A 21903-nucleotide genomic window follows, 5' to 3' on the forward strand; every position below is an offset into this window, starting at 1 on the left:
CTGTTTTTGCACAATTCTATACATTATCTCAAGGACCTGCTGCTAAGAAACTGTGTTCATTTTTACAGTACACTGGTCTGTCTTTTGTCCTGCACTGTCTTGTCTGTCTTTTGTCCTGCACTGTCTTGTCTGTCTTTTGTCCTGCACTGTTTGCACCAGGTTGCACAGTATGTGGCTAAGACTACTTACAAGTCCTTAGCCCTGTCTATGTTTTATGTAACACCCTGATCCTGGAGAAACGTCGTCTCATTTCACTGTGTACTGTAACAGCTATATATGGTTGAAATGACAAGAAAAGCTTTTTGACTTGACTTGATTGTGTTTTTGGACTTTTTTGGTTTGGGGAAGAACAACATACAGTACGTGTGTGATGATCAGCGGTGCACATATTTTTGCCTGTATAGTATAGTGTAGGTGTGTAGCAGGTAATTAATGCTATCAGTGCCTTATGCTGTATCCCCGGAGTTTGTTTCCTACTCAGCTTTTGTTGAATCTGAAACTTTAATTATTTAATATTTACTTTACTGACACTTTCTCTAGTCATCTATGCAGATTTCTTTACATCCTCTCCCACTGATCATGAGGGTCACTATATATCGGGCCCAATAACGGACATCTTCGTTCTACAGCAGGTGAAACAACAGGGTTTTGTTCTCTTGTTCTGTTCTCAGGGTCAGAAAGCACTTCACGGTTGCCTGTTTGTCTCATTTTGAAATCTGCATCTTCTTCAGAACATGTGCAGGTGTATGGGCAATGTCTCACTCTGACTCATCTCCACAGAACAAAAAAAAAAAAAAGATGTATGCCAGTTTCAAGAGTCTGTAAGAGCACATGAACTAGTTTTTTCATTTTTTTAAAAAAATATCTTCTTATATTTCTGTTCTAATCCAGAGAGCAAATGTTCTAAGTGCTCAAGCAGCCTGTCATTTAGAACAGCGCTGTTTAGAAGGAGCATCTTCTAAAAGCATGGTTTAGAGCCAGAGGTCATCTAGGCATGCTTTATAAACAAAAGAAAAATAAAATGACTCAATCCTAGACAAGTTACTAAAAGAGTAGAAGATAAAAGATAAAGGGCTTTCAGAAGAAGAGGCAGAATGAGACAATTATTATTTTATACATCAGGACATACTAAAGAATTGTGTTTCTCTTAGCGAGCAAAAACGTCCTCTTTTCCTCAGCAGGACACAAAGATGTAGGACTGCATGGCTTAGTGGTTAGCACGTTCGCCTCACACCTCCAGGGTTGGGGGTTCGATTCCCACCTCCACCTTGTGTGTGTGGAGTTTGCATGTTCTCCCCGTGCCTCGGGGGTTTCCTCCGGGTACTCCGGTTTCCTCCCCCGGTCCAAAGACATGCATGGTAGGTTGATTGGCATCTCTGGAAAATTGTCCGTAGTGTGTGAGTGAATGAGAGTGTGTGTGTGTGCCCTGTGATGGGTTGGCACTCCGTCCAGGGTGTATCCTGCCTCGATGCCCGATGACGCCTGAGATAGACACAGGCTCCCCGTGACCCGAGAAGGTCGGATAAGCGGTAGAAAATGAATGAAACTCAGAGACACGGTTCAATGTTGCTCTCAATTTCTGTGGGCTAATATGTGCAACCTTTTTTTTTTTTTTGAGAAAGACAATATTCTAATGGAAATGCCATTAGTTTATTTTATTCCTTAATAAATAGTCAACATAACATATATTTAAGTTTTATACTATCTGTTAGACTTGTATGTAAACTTAAAGGTAAGCAGCTGTTCATTTACTGGTGAAACGCCTTTAACGGACCAAAATGTGGAACGTGCTGTAAAAAACCTGACACAACATATGTCATAAAACATCATCTAACATAAATCTTTGTTAAAAAAGCAATGTTTTAATAACCCTGTTTGTGATCAGTCCGCTGTCCCTGTGAACGAGGGGTTACTATAGAAATGATAAGGTGTTAGAGATTATTAGTGCATTCATATAAAGCTGCCACTTAAGTCTCAGGCAGCTCTAAGATCAGATCTGATGTTATTGAAAATGAATTCACACTTTGATGATCTGAGACTTCAGCTGCGCTGTAGAATAAACCGTTTCAAATTATTTTAATGACCAAGTAGCGGAAGTAAAGGCGCATCATTCCATCTCATTGTGTTCATCCATCAAAAAAACGAGTGGTGTCAGACACGCTCTCTGAGCTCCTGACATCATCGTGGAGGTGCGTGGGCTGTTTAGAAGCTTCAGATGGGATTTTTTTCACTGCCAGTTAAAATGTGGACACGCTAGACTGAAGTACGTTTAGGATGTTTTTTTGATATAATCCTACAGTTTGAAATTTGAACAGAAGATAACATTATTAATGGATTTAGTGCCCATGTTTTTCTTTCAATTCATTTCATCTTATTCATTTCTTAAACCAGAGTCATATTAAAGGTAGTTTTTATTTTCACCGTAGGCACTTACATTTTCTTTTTCCCCAAGCAAGTAGTTCTTATTTAGGGGAAGCAGTGAAGGGCCATTTTGAAAACGGGATGCACTTATTTCCATGGATTTCCAGAACAGCGTAACAGATATTGCGTCATCGGGTAGGCGTGGCCAATTTGATTATCTGACCCTAACGGTAGTTTTTGGTTGTTTATTTCTTTTCGAAAACAGCGTAACTGTAAGATAATAAAGCATAATAGATATAAAATATAAAATCTACCTGTATGACTGTTTTGTCCTTCATTATCCATCGTAGGTATGCTCTTTTTTAAAGAAGGCATTTTTCCAAGACCTCCAGTAACCACGCCCACTTTATGTCATGGTAACGAAACCACTGGAATTTAGTGAATGCCTTTTGAAAACTTTGAAGGTTAATCAGGAACACCATAAAGAAATATTTACTATGAAATAGATCGGGGGGGGGGGGGCACGGTGGCTTAGTGGTTAGCATGTTCGCCTCACACCTCCAGGGTTGGGGGTTCGATTCCCACCTCCGCCTTGTGTGTGTGGAGTTTGTGTTCCCAAACTCATATTTAGGAATGAATATTAAATATGTTAAATATGACGCCTGAGATAGGCACAGGCTCCCCGTGACGCGAAAAGTTCGGATAAGCGGTAGGAAATGAATGAATGAATGAGATAGATCGGAGTTGAGACTAAATTCCTGGTGTGTTATTTTAGTGTTAATGCCTTCATTATCATTTTTATCCACTATTTACGTGATAGAGTTAATGCTCTAGTTATCTCAACCAGAGACTTCGACATCAGGATTAGAGAACTTGTGCGATTCAGTGATTTCGTCGTCAGTATGCGGCTTTCCTCCTCCTTGCCTATTCTCCTGTATTTGTATTTGTTTTGAGGTCATTTATTCTAGACAATCAAATCGTTTATCATCCTTTTTTAAAATAGTAAATCACAAGCATGGAAAAATCAATATGTCACAAGCCTTGTAGTCAGTGAGACAGCCACTGCTTAACGAGTTATTAACACTGCACTAGACATGTTTTGATGAATGTCCAAGGTATTCATTACATCATGTCCCATCGGGATCAGTGTCAAAAAACAAGGGACTTTATTTAGCACTTGGAACCCCAGAAGTGGACTAGATATAGAGAGTAGGTGTTTTGGTTTGTCCTGAGTGAGGTCTTTATATAATCACCCTGTGCAGATTTCACACAGTGTGACAATCAGCAATAACCGGTGTCTATAATTATGGTTAAGTAAAGATGCAGGAAAAGATTGGCATAAGCATGTAAGAGAAAAGGACTGGGTACAGGGGCAGATGGGTTCAGGGTCAGTTGCATTGTATTAATCTGCGTCAGAAGCCTGTTGCTTAGAAACCTTGCGTAAGACTATTATTTTTAGTCTACTAGCATAGCGGGAATGTTTTTTTTTTACAATGGGGGTCTATTAAAAAAAACTCTTCTCACAGGGAGAAAGGGTATGCTTACCTCGCGCCACCGTACCTGAAGCTAAACAGGTTCTGAGTGGCTTGTTATGGAATACATTACTGAAAAAAATGATTCAGTGGACTTTTCTTTTAATAATCATTAAAAATACAGTACTGACATTTATGTGGAAACATTCTGATGAACTAATGGAAATTCTTGGAAGAGAGCCATCGTTATGACAACAGTTCCGAATTTCAGAACATTCAGAAGAAATGCGTAGTGTTCTCTGTTATCTATTGATGAACAAAAGACGTCGGGAGAAACGTGGTGGTTTACGCGGTTACAGATGGGTTGACGAGTTCATTACGAAGTATCTGGGCTTGGCACAATTTTATCAGAACAGAATCGAAAGAACGTCCAAGCCGAATCACAGGATATCATGGTCCTAGATGAGATCGTACACACATGGTATCGTACGGTCAGGCCAGGGCCAGAGTCAGCCGTAGACATATTTAGAATATATCAATCGCTAAATGTTCTAACAGGGATTAAGAAACACCTGGCTGGGTGTGTTAATGTAATTTATACAAAACACTTGGTGCTCATTAGACACAGCAAAGACAACTTGCCTCAATTGTGGGCTAATAAAACTTTGTCTACTTAAACACATACTCAGTCTATAGAAAACATCTGTCCTGTAGGAGAGGGCTTAGTTATTGCAATATTGTAGTAGATGTTAAATAACTACTTTGATGATGCAGCTCTAGTCTATAAAGAAGTCGACAGGATATAACTGTACAAAAAGCCCTGGAGAGAACGATCATTAAATGGATGTTTAAAGAGGCAGCATTATTGCTTATGATAACGACTGCTGAACTGGTCATATCTGATGACTGCTGGCATATCCACTGAGAGGATTACACCGAATCCACTGCACTCAAACTCAAAGTCTTATACACAGGGATAACCGAATATTATTACAAGCTTCGGTGGAAACTGTTGAGGACACACGTGAATGTGGGAGGACTTAACATTGGTAATGAATTGCTACCTTTAGTGCTTCTGAAAGTGCTGAACACAACCTCGTCCATTTTGTGTGCTCCTGGGACTTTTTCCCAGTGCAGGAGATTATACATGGGTTAGTATTGGCTCTGCAACCGCACTTTGCCAATAGGCTTTAAAGTTACAGCCTGTTATAGCTCTGAACATGCAATTAAATCCTAACCTGAGCAGACTGCTATTGAGTGCTGGGTCAGGGCCAGCTCAGGAGGCTAGGCTGAGGAAAAGGGAGCCAGGTTGCTCTCTGTGCTCCCCACTGCCAGCTAATCCCAGGCTAACAAACTGCCACGGCTGGCTGCCCAAACAGGATATGAATGCCACCAAGAGGTCAGGGTAACTGAACACAGCCAAAGAGTCCCTGTGGCCAACTTCTTCTGGCATGTCATACAAAGCGCTGTGTACAGTATGTCTTACCCTTCTACCTTTGTGTTTATCTGCGAAGGTACTGTATAGTATGTGGAGCCACTCTGGGGCAATTATTAAGGAACACTAATAAATATCCCACCTCTAGAGCTGTTACGTTAGAGTCGAAAAGGTCAAACATTTTTATTTTCCAACAAACACATCAAAAAACGTCAATAAATGAACTGCTGGTCAATTCTGCATCACCTTTGCCCTTAACATCAAAAGCCTTTAAACAGAGATACAATGAGGAATATGATTACAGAGCAGCAGCCTGTCCAGACACTCCAGATGTGCCATTAAATTTAATAAACTGAAGGGAATCTTGAGCTCCATGTTTATTTGCTCTGCTCTGCCACATGTTACTATCTTCTAGAAAGGAAGCAGCTTGACGTACGAGTTCTGCTGTGATTCGGTGGCGAGTCGTCCCTCCTCATTAATTTTCCTGTGTTGCTTTCTCAGACAAGAGCTGCTCGCTTCATCCAGGCTCTACACCTTTCTGTGGGACTGAACAAGCCCTCGATAAATCACACGTCACCCGACAGGGAGGTGTGGAGGGACATATGTGTTACCGGTGTGTAGTGAGGATGACTGCAAATTTTAGCCTGAATTTTTAATGTATGACGTCTCCTAAAGCGTGTTTGCAAAATCCATGCATCTGCTTGGAGATTGGAGTAAGAACTTCTTACTTGGTCGTGTGACAATTTTGGATCCACTCTCTAGCTGTCTCTCTCTAATCAACTGTATTTTTAAGTCGTAAAAATCTGACCTCTGACATGGAAGAGAGAAATGGAACGGACATTTGGTAACTCGAGCAACATCCACCTTGCATGAGGTCTCTGGCATTAACACTCCGGATGTCACAACAATACGTCAGCGCACAGCAGTCGACAGTAAATATTCGCATCGTTCCATAGCGTTACAGAAAAGTGTTTTAACCTCGTTATTCCGATGATATCTTTAGCATAATTCTATGGATTTCAGCCCTATATTACTAGCACATTAAAATCATAAGATTATCACAATGTTCTTATCTTTCTTATGTGTAAAGATGAACAAAAGTCTTATGACTCTATCACTAATCACACTGGAATAATGAATGATTAAGGAATAATTAATTAATAATGAATTTATTATTAGCAAATTCAGAGACTAGAGACTATTCAAATACGATCTTGCTCCAGTCTTCTGTGTTTTTTTAAGCTGAAGCAATCGAAGATGCTTAAATCTGAACTTTAGAAAACTGCGGATTTCTTTCTACATGGAACTATTCGGAGGACAACAGAGTACATTATAACACACACGCTTCCTCTGAGACACGTAATACCAGCAACCTCCAAACAATCAGGTAAACACACTTCTGTGGGATTAAACGTATCCATCCAGGTAAATATGAGCAGAACGGGAGGCTTATATTAATAGAGGAAATAGGTTTAACAGAACCCTAGAGTGCATGACTGTTACATGAGTCCTGAACAAAGAAAACTCATAAACACTTTGGCCCACTGTGAAATGTTCTACATTTATGGGCTGTTTTCTCCCAGCGCTCTCTCTCTCTGCACCTGATACACCTGATGAAATAAGTTGTGAAGTGAGAGAAATTGTGTAAAAAGCAAGAAAAAAATTCTCAAATTTGACTGAAATTCAATACTTGTACTTTGAAATACTTGTACCATATTTTTCACTTCTTTCCCTTCATTTCTTTTTGACCTTCAAAATACTCTCAAAATAAATGATGAGATATTTTTCTTGCCCAATCGAATTAAATTCAGATGAAACTATGCAAAACTGCGGCAAGTGTTCATTGAGCGAATGCTGTTATTGTTTGCATGTTGAGTTAGAAGCTACTCGAGTCGGTAGCTAGTTTCATTTCATACAGCAGTAAATTTCTACATAATATTTTATTTGTATAAAAATCTTGTGTGTCAAATTTCCACAATGCTGCAGGACTGCTCACGTCTAAAGAAAAGTGCCAACAAGGTCGAGTTTAATTCATTTCCAGAATTCCATCAATTCAGAGTTGAATCGCACCAAAGAGAGAAAAAGCAGAGGGCCTTTTTACACCCGGTCACTTCGTGTGTTGTCTGTAATCTGATAGCTGTCTGATTTGTTAAAACTGTTCCATTTACATCAGGCCACATAAACGCGTCTCGGCGAATCGGATATCGATCCGATCTTTCTGCTCCCGCCCAAAATGCTAATATATTTGACCTCATTTCCGTGTATGCGGTTTTCAGAATGCGATACGACGTTTATGCTACAAAAAAACAGCGATTACTGTTTGCTGCGTTTTCGCTGGCGGCAGCAGCGCGTTTTAAGACCCGACGAGACGCCCTGGTGAAAGATCACCTGCGAGTGACGTTCTTCCGTTTGGGAGGAGTATAGCGCTGATGTACAGTACAGACCAAACATTTGGACACACCTTCCAAAGTTTGGACACACCACCTTTTCAACAGGACAATGACCCCAAACACACCTCCAGGCTGTGTAAAGGCTATTTGACCATGAAGGAGAGTGATGGGGTGCTGCACCAGATGACCTGGCCTCCACAGTCACCGGACCTGAACCCGATCGAGATGGTTTGGGGTGAGCTGGACCGCAGAGTGAAGACAAAAGGGCCAACAAGTGCTAAGCATCTCTGGGAACTCCTTCAAAACTGATGGAAGACCATTTCAGGTGACGACCTCTTGAAGCTCATCAAGAGAATGCCAAGAGTGTGCAAAGCAGTAATCAAAGCAAAAGGTGGTTACTATGAAGAACCTAGAATATGACATATTTTCCGTTGTTTCACACTTTTTTGTTCTGTACGTATATAATTCCACACGTGTTCATTCATAGTTTTGATGCCTTCAGTGTGAATCTACAATTTTCATAGTCATGAAAATAAAGAAAACTCTTTGAATGAGAAGGTGTGTCCAAACTGGTTTTGGTCTGGCTTGAACAACCACATTCATTTACACCTGTCCAGTTTCATCTGTAACGCGTCCCAGACCACCTCCTGAAGGGGTTTGTACCATCGGATTTATATCCGTCTCCAAAACGTTTCGGAGGGCATTTAGACCTGGTCTTTTTACCATCGGGTAGCTATCGGATCACAGAAAACGCAGGAAGTGACCAGGTGTAAAAAGCCCCAGAGAGTTCTACCCAAGTGGATTAAACATATAACCATATTGAAAGCAAATAAAAAAAACAATCATTCGATTTCTATACCGTTTTGATCACGTGATTAATTTTTTTTTTTAAAAACTAGCCCTTGTTGTGATAGCGTTAAGATGTAAATAATTCATATAACATTTCCTTGAAAATGAATTACAGCAGTTCTTTAACTACTGACCGACCAAGCACATCCACAGAAGGCACAAATCTTAACTGGTATTCGATCCAATGTGGGAGGTCTATATCTTAACGGCGGGAGGACGCTGTCTCTTTTACTTAAAAAACCCACTATTTTCGCAGTTGTTTTCTTTAGTGCCTTGGCATATTGATTTTTTTCTCCTCATGCTTCCTCATCTCAAATTAGCAGAAGTGCTTACGGTTGCACATTTAGCGCTACTTGGTAAGGAAAATCCCAAAGCCGTGTTAAGATGGTTCTGCAGACAATTTCATTTAGCTGAGGCGGTATCGTTTCCCTTGAGAAGTTGAACATATGGATTTATTTTCTCTGATTTTAGAGCGCGGATATTTTCAGGATTAGTGACATGTTAAAGTGCGTTAATGTAAATTGAGGCCTAAGAAGTCCACAGAGGAGAAATAATGATGGGTAACAAAGTCTCATGTATTTAATTCTCATTCTCTATGCATGACTGTGCTTCATAATCAGGGAAGCTGGAGTGATGCTTAGGGGTAAAACAGCCGTGAATCTCTCATGTCTCAAATTTAAGATTCCATGAACAGAATAAGATCGAGTGCACCACAACTGAAACACTCAAAACTCCTAGTATATGATGTATTGTCTATAAATATACTAATCTGTAGAACAGCTTCATACTATATAGCCAAATAATTGTGCACGGCTGACCATAAGACACATCTTCTTCCAGATGTATTCCCTATTTCCTGTTCCAATCAGCTCCACTGTTCTCTCGTGTGAAGTGTTTGCACTAGATGTTGGAGTGTACAGTATCTGTGTGGGTTTGTGTTCATTCAGCTACAAGATCATCAGTGAGATCAGACTCTGATGTTGAGGAGCCTCCAGTTCCAGTTCATCCCAAAGGTGTTCAGTGGTGTTGAGTCAGATTCAGGGCTCTGTGCAGGACACTTGACGTTCTTCTACTTTCTCTGACCTTCTCACCTCCACACCGTGCCTTCATCATGGAGCTGCTTTTTGCACGTTGTCATGACGGAACAGGGTTTAGGAATCTTAGTTAAATTTAATGAAACTAAAGCTACAGCACAAAGTGACATTGTTTACAATTCTGTGGTAAAAGTTTAAGGGAGTTTCACCCCAGGGATCTGTGCACCATATAGTGTACAGATATGTATCTAAATCGAATGCATTCACTCAATGAGTTTAATTTGCAGCAGTGTATCTAAGCATGGGATACGGCTGCTTTTTGATCATCCGATAATAACATCCTAGCATCCTTTGTTCTCTGGCATAAGCTCAACAATAATCAATAATCGTATGACTATGGTGTCCGTCGCTTCACCCTTACTAGGCAGACAGACCCATCTCAATTGTTAAATGGTCATTTGCAGAAACTGAGTCTAGACTGAGACGGTCATGACAAATTAGAGCAGTAATAATGATTTCTTCAGTGTCTGTCAGCTCTGTTTAGGACTGCTGTAGTGTTAATGTCTTTTGTGACATGCTTTAATGCAGAGAAATAGGCTCAGGGTACCTGGCTGTGGCTCAATTGTCTTTCTGATGACATGCTCCTTTTCACCTTCGCTAGAATGATAAACATGGCTGATGGCATTCCTGTACTGACAAAAAAAAAAAAGAACAAAAGGAAAGGAGGCCGAGCACATCCACTGGGCTGAGATGGTAAAGAACAGAGCAGTGTCTCTGACGGAGTCCTCGTTATCAGAAGTACACAAACATAGAGTGTAGTTTCTTTGGCTAACCCAAAGGTCATAAAGACTGCCCTTTAATATTACATTAAACTTAGGACTGAGATTTGTTTCTTAAAGCAACTCAAGAACAGCATAGATTTTGTGTCATTCATCTTCTGCTGCATAAAACAGCACCATTTCTCCTTATTTGGCCAGTGACATTGTACCAAATGACCAAAAACCAAAACAGAAGCTTGCAGTCTTCTTCTTCTTTCGGCTTTTCCCGTCAGGGGTCGCCACAGCGAATCATCTTTCTCCACCTGCATCCTCAACACTTGCATCCACTAGCTTCATATCCTCATTAATTACATCCATATACCTCCTCTTTGCCCTTCCTCTTTGCCTCCTGCCTGGCAGCTCCATGTCCAAAATTCTCCCACCAATATACTCACTCTCCCTCCTCTGAACATGTCCAAACCATCTTAATCTGGCCTCAATAACTTTGCCCCCCAAACGTCCAACATGAGCCGTCCCTCTGATGCACTCGTTCCTAATCCTGTCCGATCTCGTCACTTCCAAAGAGAACCTAAACATCTTCAGCTCGGCTACGTCTAGCTCTGACTCCTGTCTCTTCTTCAGTGACACTGTCTCCTAAACAGAAGCTTGCAGTAAAAAGGAATACATTTGTCCTAACCTGGGTATCTTGTATCATGTACTGAATATAAAATTCACAATTTCTAAACAAACGAAAGCTAATGTATGTAATGAACAACGAGGATGAGCGAGTCATGACTGTGCATGTCATCTTCCTCAAACCTTTCACACATAGTGAGTGTTTATTATGACTTTAAGCTGTAATCTGCCAGATTTATTTCAACGTTCTTACTGTTATTCTTCATACACACCTGCAAAAGTGGAAAGTGAATCTCTGACAGTCTGCAAGTGTCAGAACCTACTACGTAAATATCTTGTTCCTAGGGTTGTGCAATATGTTGATATATCAATATCATGACAAAGCGAGTTATACGGCCCTTTGTGAGGTATAGTGAGGTATAACTCGGTACATCAGGCCACATAAATGCGTCTCGGCGAATCGGATATCGATCCGAACTTTCTACTCCCGCCCAAAATGCTAATATATTTTACCTCATTTCCGGGGTAATTGAAACAGAACACACTTTGGTGTACACGGTTTTCAGAACGCGATCAAAAAGAAGACGTAAAAACTGGTTACGACGTTTATGCTACAAAAAACAGCGTTTACTGTTTGCCGCCGGCGAAGACGCAGCAAACAGTAAACGCTGTTTTTTGTAGTTTTTACGTCTACTTTTTGATCGCGTTCTGAAAACCACGTACACCAAAGTGTGTTCTGTTTCTGGGTGAAAGATCACCTGCGAGTGACGTACTTCTGTTTGGGAGGAGTATAGCGCTGACGTATGTGGCTTGAACAACCACATTCATTTACACCTGTCCAGTTTAATCTGAAACGCGTCCCAGACCACCTCCTGAAGGGGTTTGTACCATTGGGTTTATATCCGTCTCCAAAACGTTTCGGAGGGCATTTAGACCTGGTCTTTATACCGCCGGGTAGATATCGGATCACAGAAAACGCAGGAAGTGACCAGGGGTAAAAAGCCCCTAAGATATCGTGATGTCTTTTTTTATAATTATGTATCGAATGTTCGCAGCTGATTTGATGGCAAAATCTTAAAATGTGTGAATAAATGTTATTTTCCCCCCTTTGCAGTGACAGATACTGTAATTACTTTTCGAAGCCACCAACTGAAATCATTAAAACAAATAAAAAAAAAGGCTTTTGCTGAAACCAATCATGGCCTTTAAGTGTGCTGTGAATGACATGATGGTACACCTTCCAGGGTGCATTATTCCTGTGACCGAGACCAGGATAAAGCATTTACTAAAAATAATTACGATTAAGGTCTGAACCAAAGGCCAAAATCTTTATGGCACTCATTAGGCACTTGTAGCACAGCACACATTTATGTTTTACAGTTAACACTTAACACTGTCTATGGGATTTTTATTACATAAGCTTAAGGGGCTTACCCTCTAAGTGCTCCTGCTTTTAATGAAGCGCTCATTTAGACTCTCATTATGATCCGAGAGCAAGAAGTTAACAAGTTCTACAAAGAGTTGTGTTTTCTTACTGTATTGTTGGTAACATTTGGCTAGGACTGTGTGTTAAACCACTGGAGGTGGGTGCATGTGCGATGTTAATGAGAAGCAGGTGTGTGGGGGATTGTAAATATAGGTATAGGTTAACATTTGAGTTGCTATGGAGACAAGTTAATAATTATGGAAAGTGACATTTGCTGGATTCGGTTCGTCACTGGAAGCATGAAGCAAAGGCTGAGGTTTTAAAACTTCATCAATGTGATGTGATAATGTTGATATAAAATACAGCAGGATATTAACGGTTACAGGTGTTAACATGAAGGATTTCTGAGTTTTCGATCTGATTAGTAGGACATTATTTGAGCTCTGGATCTCGGAGAACCTTTCGCTGCCTTTCTGTTTGCTGTCATGATCTCCATCTCCAAAGAGAACCTCAACATCAGCTCGGCTACCTCTAGCTCTGACTCCTGTCTCTTCTTCAGTGACACTGTATTTAAACACGGCTTATCTGAGCCCAAGTAACATTTTAAAATATTAGCACACAAAATCCATCAATATTTCTAATAACTTTACAAATTAAAAAAATGACTTCATGTGTCCTTTGTGACCCTGTTTGTAAATCAAGTGACCCTACATGAACCTGCAACCCCTTGCAATAAGAGCTAATAACATTATTGATCTTGTTATTGTTCTTTACTGCAGTGACATAAAGCTATTCGATGTGTCACTGTGTCAGGTTTATAAATTGTTTATATTAAGCATACCTGATTTAAAAGTATTAATTTTTAACAGTAACAGGAAATATGGTCGATCACGCGACTCGGTAAAAGGTTTAAACTAATGTTTAGAGCCGAGCCTTGTTTAAGAGTCCCGACAAAATCTATAATTCTTTAGGAAGAATTACAGCCAGTACATCGGATCATTTGTCGTACCACAGAGTGTTACATTCAACCCACCCACTCTATCTGTCTCATTTTAATATGACAGTAAATCAAGAAGACAGTTTAAAACTCCTCCACGCAAAATGAAAGGAGGTGGTACGTATGTCACAGGCATCAACGATACAATCCTGTCTCTACACATAACTGTCATCGAACATCAACGTCCCTCTGCTCTGAGGTGCGCTAGCTCACAACTTCACTAATTCTAATGTTCTTAAGCCTAAGGAGGATCAGAGGAACATCGACTCGAGGCTAAAGAGAAATGTTTTATCACACTTACTGTACAAGACGTCAACTTCGCATGTCTTCCCAAACGTGATTTTATAGATGAACTACGCTCTCCCTTCATTAGCAGTAAAGCCCATGTATATCATTATATATATTGATGGACTGTATTATATAATATTAGGTAATGCTGAAGGAGGAAGAATGGACAACAGGGGAATAGTGGATAAATTAGCTTCCATCTAATATTAGCATTTTAATAAAGAAAAATACAACAGCAAAAAAAAAAAAAATCATTAGACTTAAAAGTGACAAATTACAGTGTGTTAAATTGTAGTTTAAAGCATTATAGCTTACTGCATTAGGGATGTAAAACTTTTCTACCCCTTGATGCCTGATGAAGCCCGAGAAGTTCAGATAAGGGGTAGAAAATGAATGAATGAATGAGTAAGTTTTACATCCCATATGCAGTAAGCTATACCCCCAACCCTGGAGGTGTGAAGCGAACGTGCTAACCACTAAGCCACCGTGCCCACCATAAAACTTACTCCTGATATGATATTTGATGACGTACTGAAACTAATACGATAAGAAACAATTCGGTATCCTCAGATCGATATGTGCACAACTCTGTTCAGACTATTATAAATCCCTGCTGGCTTATTAAATTATTTACACAAAGATGTATTATACAAATGAATTTTAATTGTTTTAATAATCGATGCAAATATATCGGACTTTTCCGATTAGATTTTTCAATTCACTTAACCTCGCGTTTCTCTACAACAACCACGATGTATTTGACAGCAACGTCTAATAAATTTATACCTAACCTGACAATTCTGTCTTCGGCTTTCTGAACGTTTCAGTAGCCCTGGTTACAAATTGTGCAGGTTTTATTAGGAAACTGTTAAGATGTTTTAAAATCTTCTTACTTATGTTCATCTGAATGTTTTTCACACTCTTCTGTTTTTGCAGGCAAAATGTTTTATTTTTTATTGGAAAATTTTAGAAATCTAAAAAAATTTTTTATATGAACACAATAATGCAGAGGCTATAAAATAGGCATCTAGGACAAAATGTGCCTTAAACAAAAGACACAAACTAACTAAGTAACAATTAAACTAAAGTTAACAATAGGACGCCTTATAGGTATAAATATATACTTATGTGCGTAAAACTGTACAATACGATTGTACACAATACAACACACAATACAGTGAAATATAGAGCATTCTATAACTTTTGACTGGCAAGATATGTTAATGTAGATTGCTTGTAATCTGGTTGAAGGTCATTTCCAAAATTCAGGACTAAAATCAAATTTGAGGAAAGATGAATAGCTCTCGCTGACTCTCGGACTGTCCTTTCACACTGTGTGTAGAGAAAGCCCCCCGGGTGCACTATAAAGGTCAATAGACTTGAATTGCCCTGCTCTTTTTACAGCAGATGGGCACATCGCACTGGACGGCTGCTGGCCATTCCAGTCACAATTCAATTTTTTTAATTCATTCTTTAAGCACTTTTCATTTCTTAGTGCTACGACTGGACTGGAGACTTCCGGCGTCCGACTCTTTCTAATATCTATTTAACCACTGCTGTTTAAATGCATTTTAAAAATGAAGTATTTTTTTTTACAAAAAGGTGAACGATTTAATCCTCCAAACCCAAGACAGAAAAATTAGACTCTTCCACCGTTTCAGGTTTAAGGATCATGAGTTTGGGTTTCTGTGTGGAGTTCCTAATGGACGGTTGTGTTGTGGATCAAGATTCACACACTCACCTGTACATTTGAAAAAAAAAAGTTTGAGTCAAATATATATTTGATATTTTTTAGCTAGGTGTTAAACATTTCAGAACATGTTCAGAACTGTTTGCATTGCCACTAAAACAATAAATAAATGAATAGCTAAATAATAATATTATTAAAAATAATATTACGTATGCAACCCGGCTCCCTGAGAAGGGAATGAGATGCTGTATCAGGGCTTATGCTATTGGAATGCTTCTGTGAACAAGTTTGTGAAGCTCTGTGTGCACACACGCCAATCTAATGGCTCGGGAAGGACACGTGACAAAGTGATTCCATAGTAAGTCCATATAAGGGCATCTACGTCACATTGCTCCAGATTCTATTAGTCAGACGGAAGTGCGAGAGGACACCCGGGGCATAGACAGTTATGCAGAATCTCCTCAGGGAAACGGGTTACATACGTAACCTGGTGTAGTTCCCTATTTAAGGGAACTACACGCTGCGTCATGGCTGACGCTATGGGAACGCCAATACTCACGCCGCCACACACCGGTCGATGACTGTTAGAGAGAATGAGCAAAACATCGATGGCCCTGCAGGACCTGGGACCCTGGACTGGGGTCCAAGTCTAGGTTATAGACCCTGATAAAGGTGTGCGGAGAGGTCCAACACGCCGCAGCACAAAAATATTCTAGGGGGACACCCCTGGCTAAGGCTCTGGACGAGGTGAGCACTGATGCCAAGAGGCGAGGCAAGACCGTGCGCCTCACAGGCCTGAGTAATGGCCTCCACTACCCAGTGTGCCAGGCACACACAGATTACCCTTGTTCTGGCTTCCAAAACAGACAAAGGGGGAGGAGAGGTCACGCCACAAGCTCCAGCGGTGGACATAAGGCCCTTACTGGGTAAAGAAAATACAGCCTCTCCTGTTCTGCTTACTCGTTGGGCGGTCGACAGTAGACCTGCTGGACAAAACCGAAACCGCCCGAACGGAGTCAGGAGAGAGGGCAAGACAAAGGGAAATACCCGTCTCTTGCTCTGCTTCTGCTAACTCAACCTGTGAACCCCATGATCGGGCTCGAACCGAAGGCGCAGCCAAAGCTGAAAATACAGCCAAGCGGGACCGGAGAGTGCTCAGAGGGAATCCCTCACAATGCACACAGCTGGCTCCTTCGAGAGCCAACCGGACATGCTCCTCTCCCAAACAAACAATGTAAAGAGAGTGCGTCTCGTCCCCCGTGATATAGCGTGGGCACGGATGCACGCACCTCTTGAAATGTTCGGATTGCAACATAGTTCTCCCTGCCTAGCTTTTCCCTGAAATATATATACTGTATGTATGTTTCTTTCCCTGCACTAGACAGACAGAACAGACAATTGACACACTCGTACCCAGAGAGCTTTCTGAAAACAAAAAAGCTGGAGTAATGTGACGCACTTATATGGACTTACTGGTGCATAAACACTTCACCACGTGTCCTTCCTGAGCCATTAAATTGCACACAGAGCTTTCTCACAGAAGCATTCCCATAGCATCAGCCCTGACACAGCCCTCGAAAGGGAACAAGCTTTGTAGTGTTTATAGTGTAATAAGCGATGTGTGCATGCTACACAAAAGCAATCAGGCTCAGGACACACCTCATAGTGTACAGCAGAGTCCCGTTGTCCACCAGACGCAGGAGTTTATTAGGAGTGGTCATGTTGTGAGCAACCGACTTTTTACCGTTGTGGAAGAATGTATCTGGAGTCCAGATCTTACTGGCCAGAAGGTTGTTGAGTGGAAGAACCTGCATGGGTCCATCAAACTTCAGCCTCTCATCTCTCCAGCTCTGTCGAAAGAATACATCGATTGTGTATTCCTGGAAGAGAAAGAAAAATGAATCAGAGAGGCTATTTTCTTTATAAATAAATAAAAAGTTAACCAGGAGTGGAAAATGTTTGCGTAATTGTACTTTGTTGATATACTTACATATTATTTTGCCATATGTATATAATAAAACAAGATGTCTCCTTCACCTCCCAAGAAGTTCTCATTGATTGAAGCACTGATTTCAACAGCTAATATAAACCGGCGAGCAAGTTACATTCTAGCTAATGGTAAATTGGTTCTTTACAGATTATTTGACATTTTACACTGTAGTACAGGTGTGTATTTTAAACTGAGTGAGATTTTAACGTTATCTATAATATAATTTCCTATAAAGTCCTGTTTCCTGTCCTGATGATGACTTTCTGCACTCATCTGATTTAATGTCCTCTAAGCCAGAGTGTCTGAAACAGGATGAGTCATGACGAGCTCATCTCCACACTCCATTCTCCAAAATGACTAGCCTTGATTAGTCAAGATTCTTGCCTGACCTTTTACTTCAAAACATCACTCTGCTTTTTCCTACAGGCTTGTTGACGAGCGATCCTTCAGGCACACTTCAAAGAATTATACTTGGATGAATGTTTCCTGAGATGCCACTCAGCAGTATAAAACAAGCCATTTTAAAATTGTAAATACACAGATGCCATGGAAACATATGTTAAACCGTCAACTCAGACTTTTCTGAGTGTCCGGTGTGAACACGTCCAAAATGGAGAGAGAGTTCAAGTGGAAGAGAGATGGAAATGAGACAATACTGTGAATACTGCATTGCTCAAATGACCTTGGGTTTTTTTTTTTTTCGTTTTTTTTTTTTTTGGGGGGGGGGGGTGTTTCTCCTGAAGTCACTCAGGAAATTTATCAAAGTTCAGAGTTTTATCAAATTTCTCATATAAATTACAAATGAAATCACAAGTGCAAGTGTTTCGAAATAAAGTGTTTAATTTTTTTCTCTTGAAATTTGTTTTATTTTTAAACCAGCCCCTTTATAGTTAAATCTCTGTAGAATTAATACACTAACATGTTGATGATCAAATAATTTAACCCTTGTACGGTGTTCGTATTTTTGTTACTCAGCCGGTGTTCGTGGGTCTGTTTGAAAAATTTGATGCTAAAATACAGATGTTTACTTACTTCATCCCAATTACAAGCGATATAAACAGCATATAGGGTTAATATTTGCCCTTTACCTTTGTTACATCACATTTCTTAATTAAAGTGCTACTCGTTTTTTGTTGTTTTTTAATAAAAATGTAATAAATAAATAAAAAAATCAAATTTAATCAAGTTATGATTGGAAAAAAAATTAAGCAAAGTTTTTTAAACTATTGATGTTTATGAATATGGGTCCCACAGACCCCAACACCATACAAGGGTTAATCAAATCTTTACAATCTCCTTACTAAAAATCTTATTACATAAAAATCATATTAAACCTAAAAAGCTTGTGCTACAGAATGCAAACATAAGGTAAAGGAATGAAAATACAGATACTAAATCATGCCTGTTTTCTTAAAGGTAGTCATGGCCGTCTGCACCGCAGTAGGGTTGTGTTAAGTGAGCTAGAACATTTTACTGTTTTATTGTGATTGGTCAGAGGAGAGAAATCTGATCAGATAAGGACGACCAGAGCTGACAGAAAGGCTATAACCTAAAGGCTATAAACACTCATTACAACCAAGTTGAGCAGAAAAATATTCCAACCTGAAAAGCCTTGAGGTGGATGGGCAACAAAAGCAGAAGACCGCATCAGGCTCCACGAAAAGGAACCTCAGGCTGCACTGAAAGCCAAAACTAGACAGCTAAAGACTAAAACAACATGTAACTCCATGGACCCAACCAACCTTGTATCGACAGTTCAGGCTGGTGGTTTGTGTGACAATTTGCGGAAAGCTTTCTTGTCAGATTATTGGACCGATCTATCGTTGTTTAAACCCCACAACCACTGCTGATCAGATGTATTGCTTTATGGCTGCAAATCATCATTTCTTACTTACTGCATGGTAATGAAACTCTCTCAAACTGTTTCATAAAAATAACAAACTCAGGGAATCCAGTAGAACAACTAATGAGATGTGGTAGTACGGGAGAATCCTTGCCATGATCCATTCCACAAAGAACTGATCTCTAAGGGGAAGGAGAGACCTACACATGATCAGCACATTACAGCTTGTAATAAACCAGCCAATGATGAACCTCCACAAATGTTGTATTTAGATCCTTAGTCCTGGCTTTATGAATTTAAAGACTGAATTGACACTTGCATAAACACCAAAAATGTCCTGTGTTTAATTAAACTTCAGTTATAATTAATAGTCAACTCCACTTCATTTCGGATTAAGTGCCAATAAAAATAAAAATGTGCGCTTTCAACTGGCTCTCGGTGGCAACGTGCTGAAGACGGACTCATGCCTCTGGTGACATAAATGCTGTTCTCAGCATCGCTGTTCTGTCTATTCCAGCATCTCTCTTTTTGTGTCGATTATCAAACACTTTTCTTCGTCTTTGCTCAAAGCTAAACCTCAAAGCGCCGCTCGAGTCCTTTGGGCCACTCGGTATGTAGATAAAAAGTCCAAAAAGCACAAGAGAACGCACTACTTTCTGCCCCTCTATTGATTTCTTACTAAAGTTCCTTTAGTATTTTCTTGCTTTCAAAGACTTGCAAGCTTTTGTAGAAGTTTGCATTGTTATGCAAATGTTCATCTACTTCATCCTCATCCTGAAAAAATGAAATACTGCTGTTTCAGAGGGTGTTTTTTTTTTCAACATAAGATCGACTTCCTGTTCTTCCTTTTCACATTACTCTGAACTTTTGAATCATTTGAGTAATTATGGTTCATTTAATTAATAAAGTGCAAGAGCAAATCCTCATGAAGGTGTTTTTATATTTAAGAAAAACTTAAATATAATGGCCTCAAATATAAGGGTAGAAAGTGTTATGCATAAAAAGTAAGCAATCATTTGAGAAAAAAAAAAATTCTGGCTGTTATTTTCACACAACCACTGGGTTGTGTTAAAGTTATCTCAATATTAGAACTAAACTCAATAGATAGGTCACCTTTACACCAGTAGGGCAGGTAAAGCATCTGCAAAGGTTGGTTACAAACAACCAAAAGGTGGAGAAGGTGCTGTTTCAAGTTGGGTTTCTAGCCATTTTTAAAGTAAGCCTCCACCCAAGATATAACCCAACACCTAGATATCTCACTGCTGGTGGCATTTTTATGCAGGCCCACTTCCAACGCCTGACAGCCAATGACTAATTTGTGTTTTCTCTTCTCTTAACAGGGAAGTGTGCAAGCTATGGTTTGTTATGTGCAAAACAAACGAGTGCAGCCACAAAGTAGGATTGATTTAAAGATCAAACGAAATGTGTGTGTGCCAATTCATGCATGACCAATTGGACTTCGTTTCCAGCTGAACATTCATTCATTTATTCATTCGTTTTCTACCGCTTATCCTAACTTCTTGGGGCACGGGGAGCCTGTGCCTATCTCAGGCGTCATCGGGCATCGAGGCAGGATACACCCTGGACGGAGTGCCAACCCATCACAGGGCACACACACACTCTCATTCACTCACACACTACGGACAATTTTCCAGAGATGCCAATCAACCTACCATGTATGTCTTTGGACCGGGGGAGGAAACCGGAGTACCCGGAGGAAACCCCCGAGGCACGGGGAGAACATGCAAACTCAACACACACAAGGCGGAGTCGGGAATCGAACCCCCAACCCTGGAGGTGTGAGGCAAACGTGCTGGCCACAAAGCCACCGTGCCCCCCTATGGTGACCATTGTTTTGCTAATTAAAGATGGAATTGCAAACAGGTAAAAGGAGGTATATTGCTGGGGGTGTACCCTTGCCCCATGTCTTTATGGAGTGTTGGCCGCTGACCTAATTTCTCAGGAGTGTGTGGTGTTGGGATGCAGGAAGTGCAGACCTCAGTGTCTTGTGATAAATCCAGTGATTCGTCGTTCTACTCGTCATGATAATCTTAGAAGAAACAATCCACTGGTGTTGGGAGATAAACATGGCATTGCAGCCACGATAAGGGATTTTGTCATTTAAAGGAAGGAGAATGTTAATGCTACAGAATAAGTCCCATGAGGACAGGCTGAGGGTTAAATGACAGTAGGAATTTATTTGTTAAAGCCTGTTAGGTTGAGATGAACCACTTAAAGACTTTAATTGGTACATAATTTATATCATTAGGTGGGGTCTCCAATGTTTGAGAAATGCTTCAGAAAATGAGTCGGAATGACAAACTAATCAATAATCTAAACAAACGTGTAGCCAATGAGCAGAAAGGGGTGTGTCTTGTCAATATGGGTGGAGAGAGTGTTCAGTGCGCATGTGTGACATTAGCAGAAAGCGGTTTTAACATCGACATGGAGGATAAAAACAAAGACATTTTTTGCTTGTTTGTTTATCTACAATCGTATTGTTCTTCCCTTCAGCTATGATAAAGACACGTTTCTTTCTGTTAGTCGCCTGGGTTACGTATGTATGTGTGGGTGGAGCTATCGATACAGGGGTGGGACCCATTTGGTCTTAGGGGCGTGTTTGTTTTGGTGATTTTATATGTCAACATTGGCTTTCAAACATCGGAGACCGCACCTTTAATGCACACTTTCTAATTTGTAATCGTTTCTATAATAATTCTAATAATTCTCATTC

General features: G+C 40.2%; 1 protein-coding gene across 2 annotated transcripts in view; it reads right to left on the reverse strand.

Moving 5' to 3' along the window:
* Positions 1 to 21903, reverse strand: part of LOC113647557 (gamma-aminobutyric acid receptor subunit alpha-3-like) — a 113991-nt gene that overhangs the window by 40141 nt on the left and 51947 nt on the right. For both annotated transcript variants that reach the window (XM_027154331.2, XM_027154330.2), the window contains exon 5: positions 16996 to 17216. In XM_027154331.2, the coding sequence (XP_027010132.1) occupies positions 16996 to 17216 (221 nt within the window). The remainder of the gene's footprint in view (positions 1 to 16995; positions 17217 to 21903) is intronic.

The sequence above is a fragment of the Tachysurus fulvidraco genome, chromosome 21 (genome assembly GCF_022655615.1).
Source record: "Tachysurus fulvidraco isolate hzauxx_2018 chromosome 21, HZAU_PFXX_2.0, whole genome shotgun sequence".
Classification (NCBI taxonomy): Eukaryota; Metazoa; Chordata; class Actinopteri; order Siluriformes; family Bagridae; genus Tachysurus; species Tachysurus fulvidraco.